Genomic DNA, 27,022 nt, shown 5'->3' with positions numbered 1-27,022 from the left:
TCAGTAATAAAATATATCTCAGTTCTGCCTTGCGCCTCACTTGTGGGCAACTATTTCAACTGGAAATGAAGGTGTTGCAGTATAGGTGAAATTGGGTCAGCCCACGTATCTTAGATCAGTCCACTTCCCGGTGGACGCCTACCATGGATGCTGATTCCCTCTGTTTAAATATAAAAAGAACCTTCTAGTAGGAATCTGCCCAGCCCATCCTTGCAAAGCTACAGTCCGCATTTAAGACACCTCTTTTTCACTTCACGGCCATCTTTACTGACAGTAAAAGGCTTTTTTCTTCACTACCTAGTTCTCTGTTAGCGTATTCATTTATATCCTGCCTTGCTTGCTAAGTCACTAAAAGGATATAAACTATTCACATACACAAAAATATTGAAAGTTATTTTAATAAGCAGATGAGAAAAAAGCCATCTGTGATAAAAATGGTAAGTGACAGAAGAAGTGATAGAACAAGATTAAGAGAAATATAAAAAAATTTTTTTGAAAAGTGCTATCTATCAGAGGGACTTTACCTAACAATTGCAATCAGTGTAACCTGGCTTATAGTACCCTCAATGAATCCCCAACAATAAAAAAAAAAAAAAGAAAAGAAAAGTGCTATCTGTCTGTTAGAATGACTGGAACTAAGCTTTCCTTAAACAGTTAACTGAGAATTAACTGAGATCATTTACATGAACTGTAATGTACATAAAATAAAGACAAAGTAGTTCCTTATGAAAAGCAAAACCATTCAGAGTAGAAAGAAAAAACTTCTTCCAGGGCTCCTCAGGAAGGGAACGCTAAAAAATAGAAAGCGTGGCAGTGATCACAACAGCTAACAATTAGCACTTGCTTATGTGGAAGACACTGTCCAAGAGCTTTAGGCATACTCACTTAATAACCCTATGCAGTAATACAACTAGCAGATAAGGAAACTGAGGAACAGAGTGGTCAAGGAGATTGCCCAAAGTCACACAGCTCTTAAGCTATGAATTAAGGCTTCAACCCCCAAAGGCTGGCTCCAGTCAGCACTCTTAACCACTACACTATGGTGCCAGTTGCTGTTCCAAGACCAAGTGAAGGGTGCCTTCAATAACATCCTTCTAGTAGATACTACTTTCGTAACAATGTTTCTCATGAAGTACTTCTGTAAAGGTCAAGAGAAAAATCCAAAGCTCAGAAGCAGTAATTACACTGAGGCCAAACAAGGGAATCAGGTCTCAGACTGACTAACAGGGTATTTGGGATATTTAAAGTCTCCAGAAGAACTGGTGGCATCAAGCCCTTCAGGCTGCCCCTCTGAATACATCCCCTCCACACAGGTGTGGGGCATCCTGAGTGGCTGAGGTGAGGTCATGCTATCTGAGAGCAGGTGAAAGGCACCTCTTAGCTGCTGACGGTTAAGGTTGAGCCACAGGCTAACGTCACCACCTGACAGGGAGGTAGCACAGACGCTGTCCCAACCAAGGCTGAGGACCCTGATATGAACCCACATCTATCCAGACATAAGGTCAGACTATCTTTGTGGGGAGATGACCCAAGGGCCTGTTGATGGGCAGGGCTCCCTTAAGAGAGGGTTCGTATGGTTCAAAATAAGGTCCTCACATACCTGTACCACAGAAAAAGTGTCAACAGAGCTAGTCTGAATAATGTTCAAAGACAGTATAATGAATTGTCATAATGACTAGAGCAAACCCAGGGAATATTCGTCCAGGAACCATGCAATTTCTTGACATAGCACCATGACCAAAGGGTTGGGAAGTACAACCATAGGGAGCTGAATGGTCAAAATGAGCCTGTTTGGGGGAAAACTACAAAAGAGCACTGTTTGGGGGAAAACTACAAAAAAAAAAAAAAGAAGAAGAAGAAAGAAAGAAAGAAAAGAAATTTACACTTTGGCTTTAGAATAAGCAATATAACCTATGTAGTCTCAGCAGCTTCTCCAAGTTTAAGTTCAGGACCATAAAACCACATTCATCCATTAACTGAGCATTTACTATGCAACCAAGCACTGCTCTAGCTATTAGAGACAGAAGAGTGACTAAAACAGACAAAAATCCCCTTCATCATGAATCTGAGTCCTGTTGTACTATAAGCAGACTTCTAGCAACACTACTAGTCACTATTACTAACATATGCTGTTGTTCTGGACCAAGAGCACATCAGGCAAAAATAAATATCATGAAGAAACTGCACAGGGCCTGAAGGAAGGGTGAGCTGGGCGTCCTGCACAGTTAAACCAGGGAGTCACGGAGGCCTCGCTGGGAAGGGGGATCAGAGCCAAGAGCTGGAGGAGGCCGGACGATGAACCCTGCACTGCCTGGTGGAGATGTCCCAGGAGGTGGAAATGGCAAGGCAGGCTGGGTGGCCAGAGCACAGAGACGAATGATGAGAAGGACAGAAAAAGCAGCAAGCACGTGAAGAGGTCGGCAGCGCCAGAGATGGAGCCGGAGGCTGCTATAAGGACTCTGCATTTGGCCCTGAGCGATGGAGGGGTTTTGAGCAGAGGAGAGACACAGCCTGACTTTCTTTTCAAAGGCCCACTCTTTCTGCAGCACAGCGAGGAGGCCTCAGGAGGCAAGGACACACGGCGACCAGGGCGCGTGTTGCCATCCAGCAGCACCACCCGTGCCACGTGCATGGCTCAACCTGTTGGTGCAGATAAGATGGTGGGCAGAGAGCTGCCAACAGAACAGCATTTCAGAAACACGGGCCCTGAGCTCTGACAACGCCCTTGGCGGTTGATTATTCTCTCATGTAATAAAAGAAAAAAACAAGCAGTCTCTTAAAGTCAAGTTAACCAAAGACAAGTCAGTCTGGCCTGAGGGAGCAGAGGCTTGCAACAGGAGAAGGGCTCTGCCAGTAGGGCCTAAAAAGTCCTGGGCTGTCAGGTCAGGACCCACCAGTGGGAGCGAGCCATAACAAGTTGGTCCTTCTAATCTCTGAGACTGGTTGTTCTCAAAAGCATATCCCAAAGTCCATCAGAGCTTACAACATTTACCAGTTAAATTAGCACCACTTAAATTCCATGCCACACACAACACTGACTTCTAAAATGCAGCCAACGCCTCGCATGATGCTCTTTCATCCTCCTATTTTGAGTGCTAACATCACACACGCCTCTGCACAAAATGCACTCCGTCTCTGGGCTCCTGTAAGGCTGGGCGACCTGATCTGTTCATGAGGTACATGTGGCGTGCCAACGCCCCCTTCTCAGTCTCAGATGGCAGCCCCCCCAGCAGGGAAAGGTCTCAGTGTTGCTGCACGCCTTGCTATACCTAGCAGCTGCTGGCAAGACCCACAGCAAATCTCACATGTATTTGTCCCCAATCGTTTTGACAAAAACTGTGGTAAGAACAGAAAGAAAAATGGCATGGAAGCCTGAGGGAGGAGAGACCAGCATGTAGCTTCCTCACATGCCTGGCGCTGGTGACGAGGCCATGAAGAGGCACACCCATCTGTGACTCCATGCCCAGTAAAGGGACAGGACACAGAAGTGCTATTTCAAACTAAGGTTCCTTTTACTCTCAAGACCCTCATTCAAAAACAGGATAAGGAACTGCATTTAAAAAAACAAAAAAAAAAACTATAAAGATCTGTCTCATATCCATTACAGTTTTCTTTCATGTTCCCTTTAAATTTCTCCCTGAATCAAGGACCACAAGTCATTAGTAAGAAAAACCCAACCAAAGAGAAAACTAAGATGCAAAGGGACTGAATAATTCACTATCCCTGGGAGGGGACTCACATATATAATATCCCAAATACACACTTTGCCAGGTTTTATTTCTGAGACTATACCAAGAACACGGAAGCTCATAAAGCTACCTTGAAAACTATTCATCAATAAAGTGTCTTATTATCACTCTTCTTTCTGTATGTATTTAGCTTTAATACATGGCATTCTCACACATACAAATAGGTACCTCATAATTTAAATCTAAGGCCATTTATACACAGAGACTACAAACATACACACATGTATAAGCATATTGAAATAAATAAATACATTTGCTTTAAGGTAAAGACCAGTTTATCTAGTACATTAAACGACGTGTTAATTAAGCGAGGCAGCATTTACCAGACAGGAGGAGATCCATAGTTCTGAATCTTCTTTCGTCCAGTGGTATGCTGTGTATTCAAGGGCATTATTCTCTCCTTGCTGTTTGCACATGTAAGCACAGTTTCTTTCAAAGACGGTGCGGATGCCTTTAAACAGAATCACACTAGTAGTGCAACCCATCCCCAAAGTGTGGACGTTCAGAATTCTAACAATCTCTACTCCATTTCCACATCTTTTCCTTTGGCTCTTCAGAAACAGGCTCCCACTGTACCATCTTCACGACACGCAGTCCCCAGCACTGGAACAGAAGGGAAGCTCTGAGCTGTCATACAAGAATCCGCTCCTGCCCAACTGCCTGACAAAAAAAAAGCCAGGCTCCGTGTGTAAAATAGGAGGGGTGGTGCAAACGCAAGATGACACACCTTGGATGCACCAAAACCTTTAAAGTATCGTTTCTCCAGTGGATTGCTTCACTGTTAATACCAAATAAGCTGAAGATTTACATGTGGTTACTAGAAAACTGCTGGCTCCTCTGATTTGCTTGGGAATGTTCTCAATTTCAGAACCTGCCCAAAATGAAAAAGACAGCGCCAGACAGCCACACTGCTGCAGATGCTGCTGGGAGGCACAAAGAATGTTCATCTGCTGCAAGAAATCACTCTCCCAGAATGCTCAGCCTAGCATCTATATTAGCTAACATCTCTTTCCTTGACCTAAATATGCCGTTTGTTTAATCCTGCATCAGCAAAGAATAGAGAAGCAAAAGAAAAAAAGTCCAAAAAGCGAGTGAAATCACTAAGATGACTGCTGCTATGGAAACACGTGCAAGCCACTTCAAACAACCTTTTGCGTGTGTGGGTAACAGCGTGCTGACAGCAAAACACAAGGGAACACAACATTGCCCTGTTGATCTTGACTTCAACCCACCCCTACTCTTTGCCAGAGAGCTTGGACTGCTTAACAGGACTCTCTCCCATCTCCGGTATGCAAAGATGCAAATGGGAATATGGATAAAAGGTTACCAATCTGGCTAGATATATACACCTTCTGAAGGAGCATTCCTGAATCCATTGGTAAAATACAGCCAAAGTCTTGCAGCCAACATGGTCATTATTTTGGTACCTAAGTAATTCAAGTCCTTTCACTGCAGACTGAACTCAGTGACCCTATACCTTTGGGAACAGCTAAAAAGGAAGCTTGCCATTGACATAATACCAAGTTGACTCTTGCTGTTTCCTTCCTAAAATATGAAAGGCTAACTATAATAGGAAAACCCCTCCTGCCCATAACAATGCATATAGGAAAAAAGTTCTCATTCTTTTAAGATCTACTATGACATTATTCCTTATTTCACAAGACAACAGTTTTCATTTATTATCTACATATTTCAAAGTCAGAGTGAATTGTAATGATTGAGTAGGGGGATCACCCCTGGGACAGAAACACACCTAGACAGAATACCATCTAGTCACATGATCCCAAAAGTCTGTTTTCTACGGCCTGTGTAACTACAGAGCCTCGTAGAAAAGCAAAAATCCAGGCTTACTCTCTCCTGCATTTTTATGCAAAGTGTGTCTAATTGCCACACAAGATCAAAGAGGTGGAGATACCAGCACACACACAAAACAGAGTAACCCTCCAGGATCCAGAGCATTCTATTTCCAAATGGTGATTCTGATTTCTATTCTGAAATAGAACTAACTATAAGATTTAAGATTAATACCCACGTTCTAATGTCATGAGATCTAAGTGCTGGCAGATAAACATGGAAACTCACCTATACAGAACTGAAGTAATGTCACGAGATCTAAGTGCTGGCAGATGTACATGGAAACATCTATATAGAACTGAAAACTAAGACACTAAACATATGTGTTAAATTGTCTGTTTTGAGAAGTCAGAAAAGTCCACCAATTAACTCTTGTCCTGCAAAGGAAACATCTTAAAAAGCAATAGTTCATTCAATATTGAACAAAGGTAGTATCTAGAAATTTGAAATTAATTTATAATTGTTATTACCTATTTTGGACATCCTGAGTACAAAAGCCAGGGAATATTATTTGAGATACAAAAGATTATGTTTGAACTTTACAAAGGATTATAAATGATAACCAAGCAAAGGGGAAGCTGCTGGTTTTAAAACAAGGGTCCAGGCCAGGCACCATGGCTGACGCCTGTAATGATAGCACTCTGGAAGGCCGAGGCAGGTGGATTGCCTGACCTCACAGGTTCGAGACCAGCCTGAGCCAGAGCGAGACCTCGTCTCTAAAAATACTCAGGAGTTGTGGCCAGCACCTGTAGTGCCAGCTACGTGGGAGGCTAAGGCAACAGAATTGCCTGAGCCCAGCAGTTTGAGGTTGCTGTGAGCTCTGATCCTACCGCACTCTACCAAGGGTGACAAAGTGAGACTGTCTCAATAAATAAATAAATAAACAAACAAACATCTAAAATGTTCTCACAACAACAACAAAAAACAGTATCTAGGTGAGGTGTTAGATGTGTTAGGTAACTTGAATGTAGCAATCATTTTACAGTATATGTGTATATTGTATATCGAATCATCACATTATATACCTTACATTTACATAATTTTATTTGTCAATCATACATCAACAAATTTAAAATAAAAAATAAAACAATGAGAGACAACAGAACAATTTCCCAACAATCATTCAGTGGGAAAAGCAATGTTTTCTAGAGACACATTAACAAGATGCTATGTTTTGTGTCCCCCAAAGTTCATGTGTTGGAAACTTAACCCCCAGTGAACAGTGTGGAGAGATGGCACCTTTAGAGGGGATTAGGACAGAGACTCGGGGATTAATGGCTTTCTCTCAAGAGTGCAAAACAATGAGCCCAGCCCCCTTTTCTCGCTCTCATTGTCATCTCATACTCTTCCTCTTCTCTCTTCTGCCAGAGGCTGACGCAGCACAAAGGCCCTCACCAGATGTCAGCACCACACACTTGGATTTCCAGCCTCCAGAACTGTAAGCCAAACATAGTTCTGTTCATTATAAAGTTCCCAGTCTGTAACACACACATATTATGTCACAGCAACAAAAAACAGACTAGGACATAAGCATTTCAGCAACTTGCACCAATTTTAAATATTAATCATTTTCCAACCAACAAAATTAGTGGGCAAAAGAAAAGCAATAAGGAAATATATACAGTGACATATTCAAAAAAAAAAAATGGGCATCATGTTAACAGAAGCATAACTAAATGAAAACATAATGCGGAATGCACATTTGGTTTCACTGATTTTTCTGCATCTTGGATTGGTCTAAAATGTTAATTACCATGAATTTCATCAGAGACATGAATAAATGGATGGTATCTATTGGCAACCAGAGCAGATACCTAAAGAGTGTATATTTCAATTTGGAGATCACATTTACACTCACACATCTTTAAATGTCACTTCTATTTTACACAATTCTCAAGACTAGATGTCTGCTTTTCCCTCCCTTTTGAGACACAGGCCCATGTCGTCCTCTCTTGCTAATACTGACACCAACTGATGCTCCCATCACCACTTCACCCTCAAATGTTCCAAATTAATCATCTTTTAAAATGACGTACGCATGGCATAGCCACACAATGGAATGCCATTCGATCATAAATAGAACAAAGAACCTACGCACACTACAACATAAATAGACGTAAAAAATGCTATGCTAAGTAAAAGAAGCCAGCTACAAAAGACCCCCCCCATAGTATATGATTCCTTTTTATTTTATTTTATTTTTTGAGATGGATCTCACTGTATCACCCAGGCTAAAGTAGAGTGGCATGATCCCAGCTCACTGCTGTGCTCGCTCCTGGGCTTAAAGGATCCTCCTGCCTTAACCTCCCAAGTAGCTGGGACTACAGATGCATGTCGCCTTGCCTGGCTCATTTTTTTTTTATTTTTTGGTAGAGATGAGGTCTTGTTATGTTGCCCAGGCTGGTCTTGAACTCCTGGGCTGGAGTGATCCTCCCAATTCAACTTCCCAAAGTGCTGAGATCACAGAAGTGAGCCACTGTACCCAGCCTATAGGACTCCACTTCAGAAATGTATAGAACAGGAAAATCCATAGAGGTAGACAGTAAATTAGTGGTTACCTAGGGCTGGGGAGGAGAGATTAATAAAAGATATGAAGTTTCTTTTAGGAGTAATGAAAATGTTCCGAAATTAGACAAGATATAGATATCTATATGTAGAGATCTAAAAACAATGTACAGTCTGAGACTATACTAAAAACCAAAGAATTAAACATGTCTACAGCAGGCAAATGTAATAATACACCTGAGTCCATTTTTGATTGTTCTTAAGCCTTACCCCTCCTTTATCCCCTTCTTCGTAACATCTAGGCAAGCTGATAGGAAAGTCTAGGTGATTCCCCTTATGGCACCAGCAGGAAATTCAAGCCACCTGTGAGAACCCTCACCCCACACCATCTTCCCCCAATCACCACAAAAACTCTAAGCCAGTCTCTTGGTTCTCTGCTCTCTCAAGCCATTTTAAGATTTGCTTGGGAGCTTCCCTGCTTTAGAAAGCCCCATTAGCTGAGTAATAAACTTCAGTCTCAACAACTAAAGCAAATTTTGGCTGGGGATGGGGGGACATCCATCCTGTTTCTGTGCAGTGGCCCCAATGGTGAATCAAATCGCAAGAAAGCTGTTATTAACAATGGGGGAATTCTTCTTAGTAAAGTATCTCAAGAATGGAAGAAAATGTATCCAATGTACTCAGCCCTACTATGAAACTAATTTATGGCTTTCTCATGAAAGCTATAACCCAGTTACAACCTAAGAATAGGGGGAAGGAGGAAAGGGAGGGGAGGGAGGGGGGAGGTGAATAGGGGGATTGGTGGGATTACACCTGCAGTGCATCTTACAAGGGTATATGTGAAACTTGGTAAATGTGGAATGTAAGTGTCTTGGCACAGTAACTGACAGAATGCCAGGAAGGCTATGTGAACCAGTGTGATGAAAGTGTGTCAAACGGTCTGTGAAGCTAGTGAATGATGCCCCATGATCGTATTAATGTACACAGCTGTGATTTAATAAAATAAGAAGAAGAAGAAAAGAAAACAATGGGGGAAGGGAAGGAATGACACTTAATCTGCCCATCACAAAGGTTGTTAAGTTCAAATAAGATAACAGGAGAGAATTTGACCATGAAATTGCAAAGAACCTATAAGTATCTATTGTTTTACACTTCACAAAGGACTTACTGTGTAACGTAAAAACAGTTACCTTCCTTGAAGAACTCAACAATTTCTGAATGTCACTTTGGTCTCACTTCTTGGGAAAATACTAACATGGGAGAGGTGGCCTGGGCTGCCCTCGGGATGTATAGTTTAGACCTGGGAAAGGGGCTCAGCTTCTCACTGTACAAACCACCAGAAAGCCCGCACAAGTGAGTTTAGGTTCAGACTGGCTGGCCCACTTGGTGGTCATGACAAACCTCAGCCACACAGCCAGACGCCATAGCAAACAAGCCCCCAACTCTGAGCTTCCTCAAGGCTCATCCATCTGGAGCTGCTGCTCCCATCTGCAGGGCTCTCCTTGCCAACTTCCTGTTTTAAATGTAATCTAAAAGTCAAATTCGTTTTATTGTTAGATTTACTTACTACTCTCCCAGGAAAAAAAAGTGAATAAAGAGGAATCTAAAGTGATACCTAAAAAATCTAGGACTACAAACTGACATTAATATTACATTTCAAACAGATATAAGTTAGACCTTGGATTTTAGGAGGCCAGGAAGGGAAAAGAATTCCCTTCATTCTGCAGTGGTTACAATGAAGATCTCACATCATGATAACAGATCATACATGGTACAGTCACACTTCACCAAACCTAAATAAACAAGAGTATGGGCAGAATTCAATCTAACAAGTCATTCATTCTATCTAAATGCCATTATGATAGCCAGTGCATTTGAAGAGCTTATTTCTATCCCTGGCAGTCTGTATTTCATATATCAATGCAGTGAATTCTGCTGAGCAAAGAAACCTTAGGGAAGCTGGCCTCTCAATGCCCTATCCTTTTATAGGCAATCAATATAATCGAATGTAATTAGAGTATCTGGCAAAAGGCCCAGATATACACCACATGCTCAACAAATGTTGGTTGGTCTCTCTTCCCCTTTTGTCCCTCTTCCCTGATATTAAGATTAAAAGTAGGATAATTGCTCTAAAAATATAAACATCTCTTATGCAAAATTCAAAGATGTAAGAATTTCAGATCTGTTAAACAAACTATTTCTGTTGATAAAAAATGATTTAATGAGGCAATGGGGATATTGGAACATGAAAAAAGAGTGTAGAAGGTTGTGAAAAAAGGAGTGAAGGCTTCAACAATGATCATTAGAATTAGAATAAGAATGATAAGAAACTTATCATTAGAATAAGTTTTTTAAAAAATAAGGGAAAATCAAGAAAGCGTTAATTAAATAAGGACCTTTAAAAAAAATAAAGGGTAAACTCCTATTTCCATTTTGGGTTTTGGAAATATAAACCTCAAAATGTAGGCTTAGGACCCCTCTACATTTATCCATTACCTAGTGCCCTCACCTCAAAACACAACAGAGTTAGAACACTTTGAAATACCAGCAGTACCCAGTACCTTTAGGTGAAGAGATGACAGGCAGGCCCAGGGAGCATGGAGCAGATGGAGGCTGCAGACCCCTGAGGAAGCTCAGGTCTACACCTGTCTGTCTGTACCACTGTGAAGCAAAATAGTTTTGCTAAAATATATATTCCTACCATTAGGACCACACAAAATACTGGAGTCAGGTCTACTGCCAGCAGTGGTATTTAAATGTCCTCACAAGCGTAAAACACAACGTAGCACAGGTTTCTCCACGTTGGTGCTAGCATGGGATGGTAGCACAGTCACTGTGGGCTGCTCTGGCACCAGCATGCCGCCAAGTGACCAAGTGAAAGCAAGTGAGGGTGCTAATCCCAGCTCCAGGGAACAAAGGATGGTGGTCTTCAGAAATGACCACAGTCTCTCAAAAGAAATGAGGGAATCTTCCCCCCTTTTTGGCAGAAGACTAAATTAAATAGCTTTTAAAATAAAATAGGTCTCGAAAAGGAAGAAAAACAACTTATTTGCTGGTAGAAATATAAAATGGTGCATCCATTGTGGAAAACAGTGCAGTGATTCCTCAAAAAATTAAACATAACTATCATATATCCATCAATTTCACTTCTGGGAATATGCACAAAAGATATGAGAGCAAGGACTTGAAAAGATTCGGGTACACCCATGTTCACAGCATCATTACTTGCAACACCCAAAAGGTGGAAGCAACCTTCAACAGACAAATGGATAAACAAAATGTGGTATATATACAGCAGAATATTATGCAAACTTAACATGAGTAAAATTTTCACATAAGCTAAGATATAGATGAAACTTGAGGACACTGTGCTAAGGAAAAGAAACCAGACACAAAAGCACAAATACCGCCTGATTCCACTTACATGAAGTACTTAGAATAGTCAAACTCACAGATACAGAAAGCAGGATGGTGGCTGCCAGGGGCAGGGAGAAGAGGGAAATGGCAGTTGTTGTTTCATGACAGTATTTCAGTTTGGAAAGACAAAAAATTCTGGAGATGGATGGTACGATGGTTGCAAAACAATGTGAATGCACTTAATGCCAGTGAATTATACCCTTAAAAATGGTTAAGATGGGGCGGCACCTGTGGCTCAAAGGAGTAGGGCGCCGGCTTCATATGCCGGAGGTGGTGGGTTCAAACCCAGCCCCAGCCATAAACTAAAAAAAAAAAAAAAAATGGTTAAGATGATAAATGTTATGTTATATATACCTTACCAACTTACTGGGAACTGCTTTCCTATCCCTTCTGGAAACAGGTAAGGTGTAAGAATAGAAAACCAGGGAAGATAACTTGTCTTTTCTCCTGCTCTCTCCCACAGTCCCTCACAAAGGGCAGATAAGCTGGAGGAACAGGCTTTACAGAGTTTCTTTTCTAAACCTCATTCCAACTGGTGCAGTCACATGCTATATAATGACCTTTTTTTATTTTTTTTTTTTAGACAGAGCCTCAAGCTGTCCCCCTCGGTAGAGTGCCATGGCATCACAGCTCACAGCAATCTCCAACTTCTGGGCTTAAGCGATTCTCCTGCCTCCACCTCCCAAGTAGCTGGGACTACAGGCGCCTGCCACAACGCCTGGCTAGTTTTTGGTTGTAGCCGTCATTGTTGTTTGGTGGGCCCGGGCTGGATTTGAACCTGCCAGCCCAGGTGTATGTGGCTGGCACCTTAGCCACTTGAGCCACAGGTGCCAAGCCAATGACATTTTGATCAACAGCAAACCATACATAGGCCAGTGGTCCCATAAGATTAAAAATCTGTATTTTATACCCATATTTTTACTATACCTTTCCTATATTGAGATATGTTAGACACAAGAACACTTAGCGCTGTGTTAAAGTTGCCTGCAGTATTCAGTACAGTCACATGCTACACATGTTTGTAGCCCAGGAGCCATAGGCCATACCAACCAGCCTAGATGTGCTGTAGGCTACACCATGTAGGTTTGTGAGAAGATACTCTGTGATGTTCACACAATGATGAAACTGCCAAACAACACGTTTCTCAGAATATATCCCTGTCAATAAGTGACCATGACTATACTGAACTTCTAAGTAAAACCCTTTGAACTATGTACCACCGCAGAAGAAAACATAGCTGAGATTTAAATTTCTGATTTACAGACAACTTCTCCCACTTTCTTTCTTTCCTTTTTTCTGAGACAAGAGTCTCAAGCTGTCGCCCTGGGTAGAATGCCATGGTGACACAGCTCACAGCAACCTCAAACTCTTGGGCTTAAGTGATTCTCTTGCCTCAGCCTCCCAATTAGCTGGGACTACAGGTGCCCACCACAATGCCTGGCTATTTTTTGGTTGCAGTTGTCACTGTTGTTTGGCAGGCCCAGGATGGATTAGAACCCGCCAACTCCAGTGTATGTGGCTGGCATGCTAGCCGGTTGAGCTACAGGCACCGAGCCTTTTTTTTGTTTGTTTGAGATACAGTCTCACTCAATTACCCTGGGTAGAGTGTCATGGCATTATCATAGCTCACAACAACATCAAACTCTTGGGCTTGAGCAAGCCTCCTGCCTCAGCTTCCTGAGTAGCTGGGACTACAGGTGCTCACCACAACACCCAGCTAATTTTTCTATAAATAGGGTCGCACTCTTGCTCAGACTGGTCTCAAACTCCTGAGCTCACCTCCCAGAGTGCTAGGATTACAGTCATGAGCTGCTGCTCCTGGCCCCAACTTCCCCTACTTTCATTAAGAAATACAGAGTTAATGAACCAACAGAATTTACAAAGTTCCTAATGACCCCTCAACTCAGGAAACTGCTGGCAGTGGCAACTTCAATTACTGTTACAGGAGGTCAGGAAGCAAAATCATGGTTTCTTTGAAGAAACCAATACATTCATAAATGCTGATCCTATAAATATGAGAATGCCAAAAGAACTAAGCTATTGGCACACTTTGAGCTTCCGTGAACACATCTGGATGAGAGGTGCTAGGTGAGGATAGCTGATGGCACAAAGGATCATATGAGCATAGGAAACCACCAGGCTTCCACTGCAAATGACACTCAAAATGAAGAACAAGGGAGCAGAGGGTTCCATCCTGGGGCCAAACACCTCTCTGGGATCCTGGGCATGGCTCCTCTTTACTGTGGGGACCCTCTCTACCGGGCTTTCACTTTTTGTTGCAAGATCAAGTTGTGCAGTTTCAGCAGGTACAAGATCTGTCCCGATACTATGCCAGGGCCTACAGCAAGGTTTTCCAATTTTTGAATGCAAAACATGAGTCAGCGTTCCTTTCCAAGAGGGATCCTTGGCAGATAAACTAAACTGTACTCTATAGACGAAAGCACAAAAAGAGACAGTTGGAGGAAATTTGAAAGAAAAGAAGCTGCCGTGCAGTCATATTCTAGGGTTATCATTGGTGCATCTCTTCAACGGTCAAGCAAAATCAGAAACCCAAAGATTGAAAGGCTTGACAAGAACAAGCTGTCAGGGCTGCAAAGAAGCACAAAAGGCTAAGAAAGCATCTCGAAAGACTGCAGTGGCTGCTGCTAAGGCTCCCACAAAGGCAGCACCCACGCAAAAGATTGTGAGGCCTAGGAAGGGTTCTGCTCCCGAGTTGGTGGAAAATGCTAAGTTGGCAGATCCGATTTTTAAAAAAAGATCCAATTCTTAAAAAAAAAAAAAAAGAAGAAGAAAGGAAGCAGAGCAAACTCACAACAGCATAAAAATCAGAACTCGAAGTGACCTACTCTTTGACTCCACCAACCTCTTTCAAGGAAATTCTATTGGAGACAGACATCTGAAAAAATCACTTTAAGGCAATGTATACTGACTTAACAGAAGAGATATGTGGTTTAATTCACAAATAAATGCACCCTTGAAACCGTTCGTGCTCCACAAATACAGGGTTATGGCAGTCGAAAAGTGTTTCTGACAAGTGAAAGGAGAGACTAAATTTCAGAAGCTACACACTTCAATTACTTGTGTCTCACATTTTAGCAGATGACTATTTTAAGTCTTTTATTTCCATTGTGGCAATATAGAAATGCTATCTCAACGCGAATAAATATTCTTCAAGGGCAAAAAGGAAAACATAAAACATACATAAGGTTTGAGTTTGACATTTTTAAGCTATTGTAATTTGGTCACATTTTCAAGTAGATTAATCAAAAGGTAGGTGATAACAAATAATGATACTAAAGTGGTTACACCTCTCTAAATATGGGGGGGGTGCAATTTTTCAAAATTGTCCTATGTTTTTGAAAAAGTGGAGTAAAAAGACACAAAATAAAGTATGTACCCTCTTGTCAAAGCTGCTACTCAGGTTAAAAGAAACTAGAAGTATCATATATCCCTGCTTATAGAAGCTCATAAAATTTCTTTACGTGACTCCTTATAAGGTTTTAATCTCTTTTTATAAAGACACAAAATTCCGAACCTTCTTAAGATTTTCTTTTATCTACAGCCAGTGGGTTATGGCTTCACTCTGACTGTGTCTTACTTAAAAGAGCATTACTTCGGGAGGCGCCTGTGGCTCAGTCGGTAAGGCGCCAGCCCCATATACCGAGGGTGGCAAGTTCAAACCCGGCCCTGGCCAAACTGCAACCAAAAAATAGCTGGGCATTGTGGTGGGCGCCTGTAGTCCCAGCTACTCGGGAGGCTGAGGCAAGAGAATCGCTTAAGCCCAGGAGTTGGAGGTTGCTGTGAGCTGTGTGATGCCACGGCACTCTACCAAGGGCCATAAAGTGAGACTCTGTCCCTACAAAAAAAAAGCATTACTTCAATCAAACATTCCCTGGAGCTTACGTGCATTTAACTAGGTCAGAGAAGTGGGATAATTTTAAGGGAAATCATCCTCCACATAAGAATTAGACAGATTACTGCCATCACTCCTTGCCAATCAAAAGCAGATAAGACCAAAGGATGCCCAAGAAGTGAAAAGTCACTGGGGAAATGGGAATCAAAACTACAATGAGATATCACAACACCCATTCACTAAATGGCTGAGATAACAACAAGTGTTGGTGAGGATGTGAGAAACTAGAACCCTCCCTTACTGCTGGTGGGAATGCAAAGTGGGGCAGCTGCTTTGGAAAACCACCTGGCAGTTCTTTATACAGTTAAACACAGAGTTACCATATGATCCACAATTCCGCTCCTAACCAGATATCCAAGACAGTTGAAATCATGTTCACACAAAAACTTGGACATGAATAAGAGGTACAAATCAGAAACAACACAAATATCCATCAACTTGTGAATGGAGAAACAAAATGTAGTATACAATGGAATATTTCTCAGCAATTAAAAAAATGAAGTGCTTCACAAGCCACAGCATGGTGACCTTGAAAACATGCTAAGTGAAAGAATTCTGTCGTAAAGAACTATATACTGTATGAATCCATTGCTATGAAATGTCCAGATTAATGGTTACTTCAGTAGGGCTAGAGGTTAGGTGGAGCGAAGTTTGGGGGTGACAGCTAAGGGGTGCCAAGAGTTTCTTTGGGAAGTGATAAAAACATTGTAAAATTGACTATAGTGATGAATGCACAACTCTGAATATACTGAAACCCACTGACTTGTACAGTGAATTATATGACATGTGAATCCCATCCTGATAGAAGTGTTTAAAAATAAAACAGACAAGACATGTCAGAGGGCTCATTTATACAAAGTTGAATTTATCTTGAAAGTAACTCTATCTTCAATACAGTTATCTTTCCAAAACATATCACTACCTCTAACACAAAGAATTCCCCAAAGCATTCTAGGCACTAAATGCAGCAGAGAGTACAGAACAAAGTGGTATGATTTCTTCATCCAGGGCCAGTTAAAGCTATTGTGCTTTAAATTTACAAAGCACTTAAGGAAAATCTTTTGTCTGGTCAATAACTGTGGTTCATTCATTATGTTAGGCAACGTCTAGACAAGAGGGCTGAGCCATCTATTCAAATTCATTCAAAGAAATTTCTTTTGCAGATATTTTCCCACAAAATGTTCATCTCTGCTTTAATCACAAGGCTCACAAGATCCAGGGAAAAGAAAACAACAGCATTAGGAAAAAAAGTCAGAGGAGGGATGAAAAGAAATTAACAGAGGATATGAAATTTTATTCAAATAAAAATATGGCTTTATTTAGGCCAGTCTAGTCATCTCAGACTGTATGAATTTAAACTTTAAATGTAAATTTTAATGTAAAATTTAAAGGTAAATACTATATAAGAACACAGTGCAGGATACTCCTTTATTTAAGTCTGCTACACGAGAACTACACTAATGCATACCACATACTATACTTGAAATTTAGTCACATGGTCTCCTTTAATCTTCTAGATAACCCATGATCCCACTCATGATAGCTATCCATTGACACGGTGCCAAGAAAACAAGACTTCCACAGAAACCCACCCTCGTGATCAGGCCCACTGCAGTTCTGCAGCCAACACCCATACCACAAGGACTGGGACTGCGAGATCCACCCTGGTGAAACCACCAGGTGTTAGGCATGGGCAACCCTCCAAAGGTCAGGAAGAACTCCGGTTTCCTTCTTGGGGTGGGTATCTCTGAGTACTTCCATCTCCATAGGAAAAGGTAATGGAAAACCACACAATCAAAAAAAAAAAGGCAGAACCACTGAGTGTAGAGGACGCCAAGAGCCAGATGACCTCTGAGCAAGATGATTTGCAGCTGGGGGGGCAGACACTCGGGCAATTTGTCCGCAGGTGCTCCTTGTGGGGAAAGAGGCCCAGCCCAAGGTGATCCTTAGGCACAGAGTCATTATCTAATACTCCCCCCACCTGTCTTGCACTGTCTCAATAAAAGGCTACCGCAGAGGTTACGTGGGGCTACCCTGCAATCAAGGTTAGCCGCCTCCTGCAAGCTTGTACTTCTAATCCGCGTCACGCCTGGTTCCTTCCTGCAGCAATCAGGGCCATAGGGGCTGCGACAACTGAGAAGTCACACCTTCCAGGTTTCTTCAAGGAAAGAAACCAGGTGAAGTCCTGGGTAGGGGCAAAGGAAACATGGAACGAGCAATGCAAGAAGAAAAGCTGTAAACACCACCGACTGCCTTTCTCCTTCTCGCTTGCAGAGTGCATGTGCGTGTCTGCATGTGTGTACCAATTTCTTCTCTCCTCCATCCTATTTTATACAAGCATTATTGAAACTTAACTCTACAATTTAGACTTTCGGTCACACAATATTCAAGCAGAACTGATACTAAATTTAAGCACAAATTAACAAAGCCCAGGCAATGGCTAGTGTGATTCTCTCAGAAGTGAATAGAATGACTCATAAGACTTTGCAACACCACGTTTTCACATTTTAGGGAGCTGGTGAGAACATCTTCATTTGTGCAAGGATGTTTATACTCTGTTAGGCTTACAAAGCATAGTTTTTGTTGTGTGGCAGTTCAGATATATTTAGGAGGGTGTGTGTAGATGCTGAGTATTCAAAGGGATAGGTGGAGGCAGTTATTAACTCTCAGCTCCAACCCTGCCCTTCCAAACTCAGCCCTCTGACTCTGAAAACCCCTCTTTTGTTTCACCATTTGGTTTCCTGTTAGGCTTTGCCAACAGAGGACACTAAAGGGAGACTGCAAGCCTTGCTCCTTCCCCTCTGCTTCCTGTTGGCTTTCCAGCAACACTTCTTCACCCAGGCAGCAGCAGCTCCCTCCTTCCTTCCTGGGCAGCAGCTGAATTACGCCTGCAATGTTTCAGCACTTACAGAACCACCCTCATTACATTCCATTACCCCCAGTACATCCCCCTCAGAAACACTTTCACCAGCTGCCCTGCACCTCCACCTCCGAGGTCTGGGTCTTGGCTCTGGGCCTCTCCTCCAGGCTTCTAAGATCTAATAGTATTATCTCAGCCCTATGTCCCCCAGCCCCAGTCCTACAGTTCATGGCTGGGGCTAGTCACTACCTCTATGATATCTTAGTGTTGCTTTTTATCTTGTTAATAACTTTCTACCCAATAACAATTCTTTATATTTAATTCTACTAAAATTACTGAAGACACTTTTGTTTCCTGGCTGGACCCTACCTGTTACCCTACACTAGATTAACAATTGTTTTTGTTTTTGTTTTGAGACAGAATCTCATTCTGTTGCTCCAGGCTAAAGTGCCGTAGTGTCAGCCTAGCTCACAGCTACCCGAAAATCCTGGGTTCAAGTAATCCTCTTGCCTTGGCCTCCTGAGCAGCTGGGACTACAGGCACCCTTCACAGTACCTGTGTAATTTTATTTTCAATTACTTTTAGTGGAGATGGGGTCTTGCTAATGCTCAGCCTGGTCTCAAACACCTGAGCCCAAGTGACCTTCCCTGCCTTGGTCTTCCAAAGTGCTAGGATTACAGGTGTGTGCTACTGCACTCAGCCTATAAACAGTTTTCTTTTTTTATTTTATTTATTTTTTTTTTTTGTAGAGACACAGTCTTACTTTATGGCCCTCGGTAGAGTGCCGTGGCCTCACACAGCTCACAGCAACCTCCAACTCCTGGGTTCAAGCGATTCTCTTGCCTCAGCCTCTCGAGTAGCTGGGACTATAGGCACCCGCCACAACGCCCGGCTATTTTTTTTTGGTTGCAGTTTGGCCGGGGCCGGGCTTGAACCCACTACCCTCGGTATATGGGGCCGGCGCCTTACCGACTGAGCCACAGGCGCCACCCCTATGAACAGTTTTCAAAACTAGGTTCACCAAAGAAGATATGAGCCTGGTCAATAAGCATTTAAAAATATGCTCAACATCATCAGTCATTAGGGAAATGCAAACTAAAACTACAATGTCATTCCATCACACGTGGTATTAGGAAAATGTTTTTCAACCTTTTTTATCTCACGGCACATTTGAATCTATTGTTAAAATTTTGTGGCACACTTAAATTATATTGATCAAAAAGGAGAGTTAATCTGGTTTACTGTACCCTCAATGAATCCCCAACAATAAAAAAGAGAGAAAGAGAAAGCGCTAAAAAAAAAGAATATACTTTGCTTTGAACATCTTTTTAAAATAATTTAATTAATGACCTTTAAAAATCAAGGCATCTCTGGCTCAGCGCCTGTGGCTCAAGCAGCTAAGGCGCCAACCACATATACCTGAGCTGGCGAGTTCAAATCCAGCCCGGGCCCACCAAACAACAAGTACGGCTACAACCAAAAAATAGATGGGCGCTGTGGCGGGCGCCTGTAGTCCCAGCTACTTAGGACGCAGAGGCAGGAGAATCGCTTGAGCCCAGGAGTTGGAGGTTGAGAGAGCCCACGGCACTCTACCCAGGGCAACAGCTTGAGGCTCTGTCTCAAAAAAAATCAAGGCATACCTAAGATCCTCTCATGGCATACCAGTTGAAAATCACTTTATTAGTATAATTAAATTTTTAAAAGATTGGCATATTGAGCATGCTGGCAACTCCACTTTGCAAACAGTGCCTCCAAATGTAAAACATGGAAGTTACTGTATGACCTAGTAATTCTACTCCTAAGTATCTATCCAGGAAAAATGAAAACCCATGTCCACACAAAGACACGTAATCAAACCATGGCAGATTTATTCATGATAGCCAAAGAAATGCAAACAACACAAATGTCCATCAACTGGTGAATGTAAACAAAATGTGGCTTACCTAGATGACATGATAGAATATACTATTTGTCGATAAAAAGGAATGAAATAATCATACACACTACAGCATGTAAATCTCGGAAATACTAAGGTAAGTGAGTCAGACACAAAGGACGCATATTGAAAGATTCTATTTCTTTTTTTTTTGTAGAGACAGAGTCTCACTTTATGGCCCTCGGTAGAGTGCCGTGGCCTCACACAGCCCACAGCAACCTCCAACTCCTGGGCTTAAGCAATTCTCTTGCCTCAGCCTCCCGAGTAGCTGGGACTACAGGCGCCCGCCACAACGCCCGGCTATTTTTTGGTTGCAGTTTGGCCGGGGCCGGGTTTGAACCCGCCACCCTCGGTATATGGGGCCGGCGCCTTACCGACTGAGCCATAGGCGCCGCCCGAAAGATTCTATTTCTATGAAATGTTCAGAAAAGGCAAACGTAAGGGGACAGACTGTAGATTACCATTTGCCTGACACTGGGGGTAGAAACTAAGAGTAACAGCCTATGGGCATCCTTTTACCCTAAAAAGAAATATTCTAAAATTAGATTACGGTGATGACTGCATACATCTGCAAGTCTACTAAAACTTAGTGAATTGTACATTTAAAATTCAGGCTAAATTTTATGGTATAAAAATTATACCTCAGCAAGTTGTAAAATAAACGACTAGGAAAAATATTTCAAGAAAATCTAGTGTCACAGGCACATGACATTAACAGGATAGAAAACCACAATGCACTAATATGCGGAATGGAACATTCTGTGTCTCTGCATACGATGCGATGTATACGGCATGCCTAAGAACCAAACCGTTTCAGCAAATGTTTAAAGAATAGGTTTCAAATGCTTAAGAATAAGATTTGGTGTGAAGCCTTAAAGAAATGTCCAGCTTGAGTGAAAGATGGTTTGATTGCTTCAAAACAGAACAGATGGGATAGTACCAGCTCAGATCTAGCTAACGTCATTAAAAAAGAAAAATAACATTTTGAAGCTGAGAAAATAAAGGAACATGCTTTTACTTCTTTCTATAGGAATGACTCTTAACTGTGACATTGCTAAGGAACAAAATAATGATAATTCATCATAAAATAGCAAAAGCTGGTTCGCCACTGGCATCAAATTCAACTAAATACATCAAGTATGTCATTAAAATTATGTTTGACCTTGAAAACAAACTTGAACTTTTACTCAGGTATCAATACAATGTAAAAGTAAGGGAACTCTGAAGATGGGAACCACTCCTTCCACAAAACTAACCACTCAAAGACAGGCAGATACTTTTTTTTTAATGACTCATATTTTGAACTTGTTAGTTGATTCCTGGATAATGAAAAATGTCCATGCTTGCTACAGAGAATTTAAAAGAAAAAGACCTAAGCTTTAGCCCAAATTTCGGTGCATTCATATTTCAAATCCCCAAATCCATGTAAATTATCTCAAAAGGAACATTAATAACAGATTTTTATAATAATGTCTTGTTTTCCATAACGGATGTTTTGAAAACCAAGCATTATTATCAATCTTTTAAACTAAAATCTGGGTTACATAAAACCATTTTCTGCAATTCAATCTCAGTTTGAACACTGGAGCTAAAGGAAATGTTTGTGAATTTAACAGATACCACTTCAAATGTTATCCAGGAACTAATTACATGGGTCACTTACATACTCTCTCCTGCTCATGTATGTGAGCAAGGCTCAGAGAAGTAAACTAACCTGACCAAAGTCACCCGGCTAGTATCTGGGATAGGTACCAGGGCTCTCTGGCTCCAAAGTCCTTGCTCTGTCCAGTATGTCCCATTAAATCCTATTAACAATAATAATGATAATATAAGGAAGAATTAAAAATTATAAAGTATTTATATGTGTAAGATTCTGAAGAAGAATATGAACTTATAGCTCTCTATTAAATTATATCAGTTCCTGGCCAGGTGCAGTGATTCATGCCTTTAATCCTAGCACTCTGGGAGGCCGAGGCAGGTGGATCACCTGAGCTCAGGAGTTCAAGACCAGCCTGCTGCACAAGAGTGAGAGCCTGTTTCTACTGAGAAAAAAAAAAAAAATAGAAAAACTAGCTGGGCATTGTGGAGGGTGCCGTAGTTCCAGTTACTCAGGAGGCTAAGGCAAAAAGAGCCCCTGGAGCCCAAGTTTGAAGTTGTTGTGAGCTATAATGATGCCATAGGACTCTACCTGAGTGAGTGATAACAATAGTAAGACAAAAACTTGCCCCCCCCCCCAAAAAAAAAAGTTATATAGCTTCCTGAAAAAATAGTTCTGGTCCACTTTCATCAATTGAAAAGAACAGACAGCCAAAACCACAGAGCCAAAGAACATCCATGAAAATGTTCAGCAAGTGATGGGGTATCATTTTCATTATCCTAGGACCCCTATAAAAACTTCTTAAGTAGCAAAAAGATGGTTCGTGCAAACAAATGTAAAGCTTTTGTTTTAACACCTGCTTCATGTTCTACTTAGACCATATGTTCCTCACTTCCATGGCAGGCGAGGAATTATTCCTACTATTCCTGAGGAGAACTACAGTAAATTCCAAAGCTGATGTCATAGCTACCTGCTTGGGACACTCTAAAACACATCTCTGAGGATAGGGAAAGAGTAGATTCCTCCAATTTCCACACATGAATAAACTCAAGGCTGTTTCTGGGAAGACATGCTTCTTAATTTTATACTAAGCAAGAACTTGATTAAATCTATTATGTAACCAAAGAAACATCTTGATGATTCAATATTTCCTGGGGAAAACTAATGATGCATTTCCTTCTTTTAACCCATCAGAGCCACCAATGTGGGTCACAACCTGGCAATCAAGTCAATCCTTATACTAAGTGGCTTTAGTCCAAGGAATGCCAATGAGATTATATACTATTAAAAGTGATTCCAAAACCAAATCAAATATATCACCAGCACCCCCAAAACCCCTATATGTGAAAAAAATAAGAATGAAGCTAGGTGCTTTTCTTCAACTGAAAGAGAAAATGCCAAAAATCTATTAATTTACATGCTGAAACTTAAAGTGAGGGGAGAGTTTTGTTGCTTTTCCATTGAAGATACCAAAACTATACAACTTAAAAAGAAATTCTGAAGAATCTGTTTCCAGATTTTGTACTTGGCAACCAATAAGAGTGTCAACCATGTAAAAGGCTTTAATTCAGCAGATGTCTTAATTAAAAATTAGCAGAAACTGGGAATAATGAACTTTCACATTTCCATAGACAGTTCAAAACTACCTAAAAATAAAGTTTTAATTTCACCTTGTTAAAGTATTTAGTAGCCAATTCCAAGAGCCTTAGATTTAATCACAGTTGTCAACAACTATCAGAGAATAGTTCCTTGCTATGAAAGCTAAAAATTTTAGGACATACAATTTTTTTGACATATCTGAACACAGGTAACAAGTTTAAGTATACATGACCACCTTCCTATCCATCAAGTGAGAACTAAACACTGAAAAACACTTTCATATTTTCTATTGCTCATAGATCATTTCATTCAGCCAGGCCCAGTAGTAGAGAAGGAAAAAACAAAAGTCCATCTTAGTTCTAAAACAGAAAATCTGAACATGGAAGACAGGTTCGATTACAAGATCAGGGCTGCCTTGGAAGGGACAGTCAATACCAAAATGTAAAAATTCCCTAATAATCAGTATTGTCCTAAAGCTGGCTATTTGGGAGGGAACAAAACTCCTGCCCTAGGCAATTCTTCTGCATAAGCGGGAATGCCAGTGGGTGACAAAAACTTCACAATGATAAGTGAACTAATGTCATCTAAGGTCCCTCCGGTCTGCAGTGTGATGGATTCTCTGCTTTAAGGCACTAGCTGTAACAGCCATTTCAAACAGGCAAAATGGGAGCTAGTGCATCTTTGGTCACACCTGAAGGGATAGTACAGAGGCTTAGGGATGTTCAGCTGTGGCCCATGGGCCACATGGAGATTATATCTGTGTTGTAAGTAATCTCAAAAAAGTATGCACAGACATTTTTTTCTGTTCATCAGCATTTGTTAGTATTTGTGTATTTAATGTTTGGCCCAAGACAACTCTTATTATTCCAATGTGTGACAGAAAAGAAGAAAGGTTGAATATCCCTATACCTAATGTGTATGGGGGGACATCTCTGATATCACCTAGTATAACAATATTACAAGAAGGGACGATGAAGCTCACAGATGGCCGCTAATAACATAACCAAAGTCAGAGTTCTGAGTATCTGAACAAGGACGGCTAGGGCATATCCCTAGACTTCAGTTTAGAACTCTCTCTGCTCTCCTTGAAGCTTCTCTGTCAGGCCCCTCAAGAACCTCAAATGTTCCTTACACACAGATGTGCTAACTAAGTAAAAGTAGTTTTATATTTATGGAGGGAAAAAATCAGATGAAAACGGCCGGCCAACTTCAGGGGGTCTGCAATATGGCTCTGATGTTAAGTCTATGTTAAGTTCTTCCAGCTTTCAATCATGAAATGTATTCAAAACCAGGTGCTCCATCTAGTGGATTCTTGGAAGATCCTCAGAATGAGGGAAATGCACATGTTTAATACTGTTCAGTTCACACCTCATAGCCAAAACAGTGACACTAAAAGAGAGATAGTAAAGACGACAGACTCTATACCCATTCCCCCATGTCCCATACCAAATATAGAAGCTAAAAAAAAAAAAAGTTTATAAAAATTACAAGCTTTTGGGAGTCAAGGACAAATTTGTTCCAACTGGTTAAAACTATATTCCAAATTTGCTGCTTCTCCCATTTCCCCAGTTTCTCTCAATATAAGTAAAGAGTAGGCAAGGCAGGTCACTTCAATAATCAAAGTAAAAGCTCTCCAGCGGCACCCACTCAACTGGTGTAATTCAAACCCGACTTTGAAGCTCACTGCCATTCTATAGTCCCTTGACACACTGCAGTTGGTAATCTTTATCTTTTTTCTTTTGCACAGAGTCTCACTGTGTTTCTCAGGCTGAGGTACAGAGGTACGATCACAGCTCACTGCAGACTCAAACTCCTGGGCTCAAGTGATCCTCCTGCCTCAGCCTCCTGAATAGCTAGGACTACAAGCACCTGCACCACCACACCCCGCTAATTTTTTCTATCTTTTTAGACACAGGGATTCAGGGTGTTGCCCAGGCTGATCTTGAACTCCCAGTCTCAGACAAACCTGCCTCAGACTCCCAAAGTGCTAGGATTACAGGCCACTGCGCCCTGCTACAACCTTCATCTTACCCCAAGAGCAGACCTTCCTCTCAAAAAGAAAAACAACATGTGGTAGGAAAAACCCAGGCTCAGTAGTCAGTCAGAATTCCTGGTTCTTGCCACTTCCAACTTCCGTAACCTTAAGTCAGTCAAACTTCTGCCTCAGTTTTTCATTTGTAAAACAAAGGTAATGATACATTCCTCTGAAGACGGATGACAGATGGAATCACACAGGAGCATTCAAAGAGTGCCGGAGACTCACTCCTCCACTTTATGATCTCTTTCTCTCCTTTTCTTCGCCTCCAATTTGTTTCTTAAAAGTAATACAAATGGTGAGCTGCATTGCCAGAAGATAGACATGTATATTATTAATAATAAGGAAAACTCAAGGAACTGTTTATCATTCAATGTGGCCAGAACAGAGAATATAAGGTAAATGCCAGGAATTGAGGTGAAGCAACTCACCTCATTACTATGGTCCTTGTAAACCACATTAATGCATGTGGAAATCATCCAACAATCAATGTGGAGCCACCAGATATCTTTCTGTTGTCCCAATCTGTCACATTCTCACACTGCTCTAAAACTTTCAGTCAACTCATTTCCTGAAGAATGAAGTAGAATAGTTTTAACAAGGTGGGTTTCTCAATCTTTGTTCCTATTCTCTGCCTCAGCTTCCCATCTGGTATGTAAATTCTCATGTACACGTTCACCCCAGATGTGTTTCAGGTGCTGAAATTCAAGCTGAATAACATCAGTTATGAACCTTGTGTTGTGTTATGAATCTCAAGCGCTCAAATTTGAGTGAGCAGATTTAATACTAGTACTGTAAACATCCTTAAATGCCTACCAAACTATTAACTGTAATGTAACCCAAAATACAAATGAACATTGTCAGAGACCACTGACTGCCTCTCTCACCCCAATACCTGTCCTCCCCTTTTGATACAGTAAGAGAAGTGTTAGTGGTCTTATGGCTAGTGAGCCAAAGACTACACTTTGCAGCCTCTCTTGCACTGAGTGTGTATACACAACTAGGTCCGGGCTAATGGGCTACAGACAGAAGTGAAGTGTGCAACTTCAAAGTCATGCACTTCAATGGGAAGGAGTACACCATCCCTTTACCATCTCCCTTTTCTACTAACCAGAATACAGACAAATCAGCAGAGCTGGAGTAGCCAACTCAACTTACAAGGAAGTACTATGTGGAGGATGACAAAACAAGAAGATAGAAGGAGCCTGGGGCCCTAAGACAGTAGAGCCCTGCTATTATGTAAGAGTGGAAGTAGCTTTCATAAATCATTGTTTCCTGGTCTTTATTAAAGTATGTCCTAACTGTGATGCTTAAGTTTTATGTGTCATCTTGGCTAGGCCACACTACCTAGATACGTTGCCAAACACATCTGGATGTTGCTGTGAAGTTAATGTTTAGATAAGATTAACATTGAAATCAGCAGACTTTGAGTAGATGACCCTCCATAACATGGGAGGACCTCAGCCAATCAACTGAAGACCTTAAAAAAAAGACTGACCTCTAAAAAAGGAATTCTGAGAGTGGACTGTCTTTGGCCTCCCACCTGCAACAGTGGCT

At 41.4% G+C, this 27,022-nt stretch overlaps 1 protein-coding gene across 15 annotated transcripts in view; it reads right to left on the bottom strand.

Annotated features, from left to right (window-relative positions):
- Positions 1–27,022, bottom strand: part of DOCK9 (dedicator of cytokinesis 9) — a 288,860-nt gene that overhangs the window by 212,293 nt on the left and 49,545 nt on the right. For 3 of the 15 annotated variants that reach the window (XM_053563265.1, XM_053563275.1, XM_053563278.1), the window contains exon 1: positions 4,073–4,636. The exons of 5 other annotated variants lie outside the window; for them this stretch is intronic. In XM_053563265.1, the coding sequence (XP_053419240.1) occupies positions 4,073–4,234 (162 nt within the window). In that variant the 5' untranslated portion in view covers positions 4,235–4,636. Of the gene's footprint in view, positions 1–4,072; positions 4,680–27,022 lie in introns of those variants that run through there. 7 more of the 15 variants (XM_053563269.1, XM_053563273.1, XM_053563277.1 and 4 more) reach the window with 5 other exon arrangements.

This window comes from Nycticebus coucang, chromosome 15 (genome assembly GCF_027406575.1).
Source record: "Nycticebus coucang isolate mNycCou1 chromosome 15, mNycCou1.pri, whole genome shotgun sequence".
NCBI classification, from domain to species: Eukaryota; Metazoa; Chordata; class Mammalia; order Primates; family Lorisidae; genus Nycticebus; species Nycticebus coucang.
Note: the sequence above shows the minus strand (reverse complement) of the source record. Positions and strands in the feature narration are given on the sequence as shown.